The sequence below is a fragment of the Sinocyclocheilus rhinocerous genome, unplaced genomic scaffold (genome assembly GCF_001515625.1).
Source record: "Sinocyclocheilus rhinocerous isolate Xijiao unplaced genomic scaffold, SAMN03320098_v1.1 scaffold1126, whole genome shotgun sequence".
NCBI lineage: Eukaryota > Metazoa > Chordata > Actinopteri > Cypriniformes > Cyprinidae > Sinocyclocheilus > Sinocyclocheilus rhinocerous.
Window position 1 is genome coordinate 224,554 of NW_015630071.1, and position 9,180 is coordinate 233,733.

At 38.4% G+C, this 9,180-nt stretch overlaps 1 protein-coding gene across 1 annotated transcript in view; it reads right to left on the reverse strand.

Moving 5' to 3' along the window:
- LOC107739924 (ephrin type-A receptor 4-like) overlaps positions 1-8,862 on the reverse strand; it is a 40,761-nt gene extending 31,899 nt beyond the window's left edge. Inside the window, exons 1-3 of the mRNA XM_016552176.1 lie at positions 8,733-8,862; positions 7,791-7,858; positions 2,772-3,435 (exon numbers count right to left, since the gene is read on the reverse strand). Coding sequence (XP_016407662.1) covers positions 2,772-3,435; positions 7,791-7,858; positions 8,733-8,829 — 829 coding nt within the window. The 5' untranslated portion in view covers positions 8,830-8,862. The remainder of the gene's footprint in view (positions 1-2,771; positions 3,436-7,790; positions 7,859-8,732) is intronic.
- Between the last annotated feature and the right edge of the window lie 318 nt (positions 8,863-9,180).

A 9,180-nucleotide genomic window follows, 5' to 3' on the forward strand; every position in this document is an offset into this window, starting at 1 on the left:
ACACATGTGAGATTAATCAGAAGAAATAAGCAAAACTCTCAATTTGTTCTCCATTTAATATTATTTCTGTCTAGAAAAATTGAATGAGATTGTAAAGATCTATCTGTCCTGTGGGTGCACATGCAACAGGCGGCTCTAAACCACACAGAACAAACAGCAGCTTCTCTCTTGCAGTCCCCCATCGGGCCCTTATAGAGAACAGGAGCCGGGATCACAGCTCCCGTGTCTCCATGGCATCCCGTGGAAGCCCAGCTGTCAAGAGTTTTGATGTCTTAATAAATTTATCCTCTCCAGCTGTCAGCCGAGCGTCAGAGATGGATGAAAGAGTCAGTGACCTCTGACCTGCCCCGGACCTCTTCTTCAGCTCCCCCCGGCGAACCCCCAAAACTCTCACAGAACCCCGAGACTCGACTGCAACGGCAGATTCCTGTCAGCACAGCGTCAGCTCAACAATAGCGTCGATACTTTCACATGCACTGCAACTCCTCAGTAAGAAATAAGTAATGCATTACTTTCTTTCCACACCGTATATACCAAGATAACTTTTCAAATGAGTAACATGCATTGATTTTCTATTTATATAATGTATTTAGCAACCAATTTTCCCATAAAGTAGTCATTTAGAGCTACACAAAGCACATGAGCTCTCTTGTTAGACATGGTTATATGGTGTGCAAATGTCTTACATTTCACCATTTGTTCACCATTATACATATATACATATATTAGATACTATTTATTGTAATATTTATATTGTACATAATAATACAGTATAATACACACTTATAATATAACATACAATAACATAATACATTTAAATATTTAATATATATTACTTTAATATTAATATTATATATAAAAGATAATACAACAATGAATATATAATTACATTTTATAATATTTAAGAAAATATAAATTAATTACATTTTTTTCTCCTCCAACAGATCCATTCATCACACTTACGGCCCTCTGCCATTTTTAGACTCTTGATAACATGCCTCGACTCATTCCATCTTTCTCTCGCGATCCCTCTCTCTCTCTCTCTCTCTCACACACGTCCACAGTGAGTCACATCCTATTATGTGGAATGAAGTTGAAAAAATCTGTTAATTACAAAGTCCAGAGCCCAACTAGTATGATTATAATGAAGTTATTTCCATGAGAACGCTCGGGTGAGGATGGCACTCGTGGATTTACAGCCTCTCCTCCTCTTTCTTCTACTCTGTGTTTGTAATCAGCATCTCTTGTTCTCATGGGAGGAGAGACCTCAGTCCTCCTTATTACACAATCACAAATGCTGATAAACCAATCAGAACCACTCTTATTACCAACTGATGACAGACTCGTGCTTGAGAGGACAAGAAAAAAGACATAGGGATGGATGGATGGACGGAAGTGTTGTTCACCATTCAGAAGTGAATTGAGAATCCTTTTAAATTAAGTGTTCAGTTCCCGAATTCAACTTGAGGTCATTCAAACGTAAATTAACCTTAATTTAAAAATTCAAATTTTAAAGTATGGACGCTTGTTTCCGCCACTGAATAAAAATAAAAACGGTAATTGTGACTTTTTATCTCACAATTCTGACTTTTTTCTCGCAATTGCGAGTTTACATCTTGCAATTCTGACTTTATAACACGCGATTGTGATTTATAAAGACATAATTATGAGATATAAAGTTGCAATTGTAAGAAAAGGTCAGAATTGTGAGCTGACTTTTTTTTCCTCAGAAATGGACTTGCAATTGGAATTTGTTTCTCGCAATTGTGAGAAGTCAGAATTGCAAGATACAAACTCGAAACTGCAAGAAAAAAAAGTCAGAATTATGAGTTTATATCCTGCAATTCTGAGTTTGAGAAAAAAAGTCATAATTGTGAGATAAGAAGTCACAATTATCTTTTAATTTGTTTATTCCATGGTGGAAACAAGCTTCCATATTTAAGTCATTTTTCACTATAAAGGTAACGTTTTTCAATTTAAAAAGTTTAACCCTTAAGAGACCCAGCATAGCAGAATTGCATCATTTGTATAAAGCAATTAAATAATACCTAACTTTCACTAAATATGGGCAAAAACTACACATAACAGTAGATGACACTCTGAAATGTATGACTACAACAGTTTTGGTGGGGGAAAAAATAGGCATATTAACTGGCGCTAGACACAATTCTTAACAGTTCTGAAACAAATTAATCTATTTACAAAGTAAGCATTTGGCGCTTTTTTATTTATATGTCTAGTGACAGGAAGGAAAAGGCCCTGAAATTCTAAACATACATAATTAAGAATATTTTTCTAAGTTTAGAAAACTGCTTTGTTTTAGGACTCAAACTGTGAACTCAATGAATGGTACAAAGTAGAGGTCTACACGGGTCCAAAAATTCGTACCCGAACCCGAAGAGACCCGTAAATGTGCTACACTGAACCGACCCGGACCCGTCTATTATTTTGAAAGTTGGACCCGGGCCCGTGCAGAACCGAGAAATGTAAAAAATGTACTCCGTGTAGACCTCTAGTACAAAGTGTGTTTTCTGAACTTTTGTATGAAAGCCTGTTTCTGCTACAATACAATGTACATATAATACATGTGAATATCTATGCTTTGGTCTCTGAGAGTTAAAAAAACTTGAAGGTTAAAAACAGAGAGAGTGACAACTTCCTGGGGGTGTGACCAATTCAATTCAAAATTCCAACTGATGTAATGGAGTCAATTCTAAAATGTGCCCAAGATCATTTAGTCTAGTTTGAGTGTAACATCACAAGTGTCTTACCCTGACATTGCTCATTCCGTTCCTCGTATCCAGGGTTGCACAGGCAATTCCCAATGGGCACCAGCCACTCTCCATCTGCACCGCAGTACATTTTGGGAACCTCCTGCTCCTCCGAGTGATTCACACAGGAGCCACGCACCTCTACCAGTGACGATGTGTCGGCCCCGGTTACTGTGTCAGGAAACTGTGCTAGGTTCCTCACGGCTAATGGACACTTCTTGTAAAACACATGAACGGAAACCAGAGCGATGCAGGCTCCTACATCCTGGAAGGCCAGATAAAACCCTGTGCGGCTCAGAACACCGACGTCCCGAACCTCAGTGTTCAGCTTCATGATCCGATCACCAATATCCACCTGCGTGAAGCTCTCATCTGCCGCCACCGTGTCGATCTTCTCAAAGCGGCTCTCGTGAGCGTAGCGCTCGTTATCGGAGTCGGACTCGAGGTAGTAGAGGTTGAACGTCTCTTTGCAGGTGCCGATTACGCCGGGCAGGCTGTTACAGTCACGCAGAGTGAATTTAATCTCGATGTAGATCCGCTGTGCCGGGCCACGCCGGATCCAGTGAGTCCTGAGCCAGTTGTTCTGATTGGGCTCCATCACGTTACACACCTGGTATGTTCTGATGGGGATGTTCTTCTCGTCCATGATGCTCACCTCTTCCCACTGCACAGGACAGCAAAAGAACAATGTTAGAAATTAGGGAAATCAAGACCTTCTCAATGTCAAATTGAAATCTTTTAGAATGCAAACAATGCAAAAAAAAAAATTGCTACAGCTCTCAACCTGTGGTTAGAAGCATAGTTTCTTGTTAGTAAGACATATGGATTTTAGGGTTGGGCATGTCTACCAAACTGGCATCTACAGTGAAACATCATGATGGACAATGACATCGGGGGGCGGGGTTAGGGGGTGTGCCCGAAGCTTGAATCCATTTGCAGAAAGGCACGGAAAACAAATAACGCGTTCTACGGAGCAACTAAAGGGACATGGTTAGCCGCTTGCTAGCGGTAGACTGTTACATCACAGTACATGAAAGTTCACTTACCACATACACAGAATAAGGAGAGGTGACTGATAGGACAATGTCGAATGATTTGCAGATACTGAGCACCACACTGACAAATATCTAATCTTGTAAAATGTGTGGTAGGTAAGGCCGCTCCATAGTATAGAGTCCGTGTGATCGCGAATCTCGAAAGTGAAAGTGAAAGTAAAATGAGCACGCGCATTCGAAAGCGGTTTCAATGCCCTGCATATTAGTTGCGTCTCCCTGATGCCCGCAATTTATATACAGTATAATTACCCAACGATATAATTGCGAGAGAAAGTATTGAAATATTTTTTTTAATCCTCCCATCTCGTAGACTATTTATTCCCTTTAGCGGTTCCGTAGTACACTTAATTTTCTTTCCGAACACGGAATTGGGATGCGGCGGATTGGGGGGGGGGGATCACAATGCCGGCTCAACATCGTGATGTCTGTCTATCGGCCCAACCCTAATGGATTTAAATAAATTATGCTCTTGGGCACAATATATTTTAGTACGTCCTCAATAAGCACTGTGTGCATGTGGATAATGCTAAGGGGGAACCCTGGAGTATGACGTAAACAGTGTGGGAGCCCCATAATTGGTCATTTGTTTTGTGTGGATATTTTCATACAGTCATTATATTCATTAAAATCGTTCATTTTACCATGGAGAATAAGCCGAGGGTAACAGTTGCTTCACAACTAATCTGAAAGTTCAGTGCGACTGCCACTAGGGGGAGAAATGCGACAATCGTATCCTAATGTCGAAGACAGTGGAAAGGCAGCTTAATGTTCAATACAGCAGTATCTCAGAACTCGAATCAATTAATTAGCAGAAGTTATTACTCCACCACATGCGTGTGACGTCATTAACAACGGCCCTATATTGTTGAACCAATGTGGTTCAAACGACGGAGATGCGACCGTGTTTGGGAAACAGTTGTGACTGGCTAGTTAGTTTCCACAACAATGCATCATACTATAGTGGTTAATCAGCGAGTAATGTTGTCCGATGAGTCCGATTCACAAATAAATGACTCTTTTACATTGGTTCTTTTTAGAGAAACAGAAACAGCGCAAGCGATTCCATTCACGAACAACTGACTCGAATGATGAGCTGGTTCTTTTACTCACGAAAAGTCAAGTTCCTTTTTTAAAATAAAGATAGAATAAATAAAACGTGGCAAACTACAACACTTCTCAGCCTCTGCTAAACCAGCATTGCAGCAGCTGATTGGACTCATTGAGTTTTCATCATCTAATCAGCACTTATGATTTGTATTAAAGCAATTGAACACCATATAAACACAAATTTAAATGTTGATACCCAAGAGTCTGAACGGGAAATATCGCATCTTATCTTAGACTACCATTCAAAAGTTTGGTATAATAAAAGTCTTTGAGATAAGTCCCTTATGCTCAGCAAAGTTGCATTTATTTGAGCAAAAATACAGTAAAAAAACAGTAATATTGTGAAATATTATTACAATTTAAAATAGCAGACTTTTATTTGAATATATTGTAAAATGTAATTTATTCCTGTGATCACTGATCAAAGCTGAATTTTCAGCATCATTACTCCAGTCTTCAGTATCACATGATCCTCAGTCAGATATCATTCTAATATGATTCAGTTCCATTAAACTGTAATAATATCTTACAGTATTACACTTTTACTGTATTTCTGATCAAATAAATGCAGCCTTGGTGAGCATGAAATTATTCATTCGTAATTATTCCAAATTTTTGACCAATAATGTATGTGCATTAATAATTTGCCTTTGACCATGAACTACATACACATTTATTCATTTAGCAAATGCTTTTATCCAAACTGATTACAAATGAACACATATCAGTTAACAGGCACAGACTGATCTACAAATTTACCAAATTATTAATTTGCAATTTTTAGAACGCAAAAAAAAATCTGTTGAAAAATTATTGTGTGTGATATCAGCAGCCACGGTCCCACTAAGATCATCCTGACGGCCCTGAATAATCTCCAGGAATTATTCAAAGTGCGCTAAAACTAATTGAGCATTTCTGAGATAATAAGACTGACAGCAATCTGGTGTCTGTCAGGGAGCGTGATCGTCTCCGTTCGGCTCGTCCCTTCATCTGTGTAACTACGTAGGCCCAGAGGAGCAGCGCAGAGATAAGAACCCAGAGCTGCCGATAGCGGGACGAGAGGAGAAAGGAGCTAATTGGCCATATTAAAGTCTGAATACCCGCCCACCATCCGTGCCAAAGGCCTGTCCATCACGGAGAAGATCACAGAGGCAGAGGAACTCAGGAGCTCAATGAGACTTGGATCGATGCGAAAGGAAGCCGAGCTGCTCCGGAATGAAAGGGGATTCTGTGTGTTTTATTGAATGGCTGATGTGGTCATTTAGATGCACCTGATCTGAAGATGTTAAATGGCTAATTGGTGATGAGGGGCTCCAAACAGTGCAAAAGCATACATTATCGGACAGAACCCGCTGACCCCCTCGGTATAAAATCTCACACACACACACACACACACACACACACACACACTCAAACAGACCTTTTCTCTGCCTCTGGGTTGCCAAGTCTCGCCCCCTACCTCTTTTGAGAGAAAAGGGATAGAGTTTCCTAACAAAGGGCATTTCTGTCTCCCTCTACTATTTAGGAAATTTGACGCCCGTCGCTGTAACCTAGCTTTCCAAATTTACATCCCAGAGAAGTGGACAGGGTAGGCTGATCTCACTTGTATTTGTAGGTATTCATACGTGACATGAACATTTTTAGAAGCTGAAACGGACAATATCAACATACTGACAGCATCTAAAATATAAAATGCTTTTAGATATGAGATGTAAACAAACTTGAGGCTCTCTGAAGACCTGAACCAAAATTGTGAGGGTACACTGAGAATTTTTTTTTAATGGCAATGCTATAGAAGAACTATTTTGGGTTCCAGCAATGGGATGAAAAAATAAAAAAGTTTTTGCAAGTTTTTATCACACAATTCTGACTTTTTTCTCTCAATCCTGAGAAATTACTCAGAATCGTGAGATATAAACTCAGAAGTCTGACTTTTTCTTCACAAATCCAAGTTCACATTTCACAATTCTGATTTTTTTTCACAATTCTGAGCAAAGACTGTCCCACTTTTTTTGTTTGCTCCACAGAATAAAAAACAAAAAAGGTAATTACATGCGACTTCTAACAATTCTGACTTTTTTCTTGCAATTGCAAGTTTATATCTCACAATTCTGACTTTTTATCTTCTGAAAATTTATAATTGTGAGAAAAAAGTCTAAACTGTAAACTATAAAATCAGAACTGAGAAATAAAAATCTGTTCACAATCACAATTATGGCAGAAACCTTCCATACCTTTAAGTAAATGCTTCTTAAAATAACCATTTTTTAGTGTGAAGAACATTTTAATAATCAGAAGAACTTTTGTGCAATAAAAACGTTACATGAATGTTTCTTTGTGGAACCTTTGATGCCAATAAAGAACCTTGATTTTTAAAAGTGTACCACCAAATTTAATACTCAAACACAATCCTATGGCGCTTCTCAGTAAATAACGGCCTAAAAAGACATTAGTAATGGCAAAATTATTTATAAATGAACTCCAGATGGGTCTAATAAAAATAAAGTCACCTGCACTCTTTGTATGGCTGAATTTAATTATCATCAAAGCAGAACAGAACGAAACTGCTATAATGTATAATTAATTAACTTTATATATGCGTTAAATAAATGTGATGGTGTTAAACACCTTTAAATCCATGCCATTTATTAGAAATACAATGCAATTAACCATGAATTTAATATTATATGGATCTCAGTTCATTTGTAATCATTTGTACGTCCTTAAAGGCTCTAGGTTTTAGATGCTTTTAGATGCGGTATCAATCTAAACGTATGAAACTGTGCTCAAACTATACGTTTGAATACTAATGAGGTCAAGCTGGAGAAAGAGGGACGGAGAGATGGTCTCGACTCACCCCTCCTTCCGTCGGGCTGGCGACCCATGCCAGATCTCCCTGCACTGATCTGGAATCCAGCAGCGTGACTGAAGGAGAAAAACACAGAGGACCTGAGAATGAGATCACTAAAGCCTGTGCATCTTACCCACAGTGATAAAACTGATGCTAGGATGAAAGCTGGATGGCATAAATCTCTGATAAATAATGACAACCGCTGCAAAGGTGTCTGAAAAGTGACAGACAAGTGCACGGGGTTTGATCAAGCGCTGAACTGAGTAGGGAATTATGGCTAATTATTACAAATATTAATTAGCAAATTAACCAAAATGTAAAGAAAAGTGTGTTGTTTTCTTAAAAATTAAGCAAACACTGTTTTGTCTTATATAGTAATGCATTAAAAAAGCCCTCCAGGCTTCACAAGAAAGCCTAAGGCCAACAAATCATCTTCAAGTTAAATACAAAGCCTTTACAGTAAATTATAAAGCCTTATACAGTCTTTATGATGTTTGACATTATATGTAGGCTATTGTTTATATTTCCAGATAACAAATTATTACTATTGCATTCTTGTGATAAAAACGCCCAAATCATTTTAAAGTTAAAACTAAAGATTTGAGACATTATACATACTAATTAGGGGAAGGAAGGATAAACAAAATAGTGAATAATTATATATCTAAAATGTAAAATGTGAATAATAAATATGTGGCATATCTCTATGTATTAATTTCCTTTTTAAGCTGCTAAAGTGACAATTGCCCTACATTATTTATGTTTCCAGACATCAGTTGCAACAAGAACTTATTATATTACAAAAAGCCTTTGATAATGTAGGTAAAATGATAAGGAGGCTTCTTTCTGAAGTTTTTTCTGGAACTGGCCGCAGATCGCCACTGTTTGTATTTGCGCGTCTTTCACTCTGCGCCCGAAACTTTTCCTCTTTACTCAAACCCCTCTCACCTTCATTCGCCGGATGATTCCTTGGAGCGGAAAGACCTGCACAAATCCCCAGGAAAAGCGAGGTGAGAGCGTAAATAATCCCGGCCATGAGCGCCATTCGTCCCGTTACTGTCTCTCCGTTAATCCTGTTTATTCCTCGCGCTGCTCCGCGCGACTGATCTGGAGGCGCTCGAGACGCGCGCTCCGCGAGCTCTGCTGGAGGGGGCGTGGCATTCTCTGGTGACGTGCCTGCCAATCAAGAAAGAGAGTCGCGATCAGTTATTAAAATTATTATTCGTAATAGAATTAGTATTTTTTTATGTTTGAAGGTATTGAAAAAGGAGTTTAAAATAGTAGTGTTGGACACAAAACGCAAATATTTATAATTTAAAAAACATTTAATTAGATATAGCCCATATGTTAAATAATGATATAATAAGATATAATATGATTATTATAGCATTTCGTT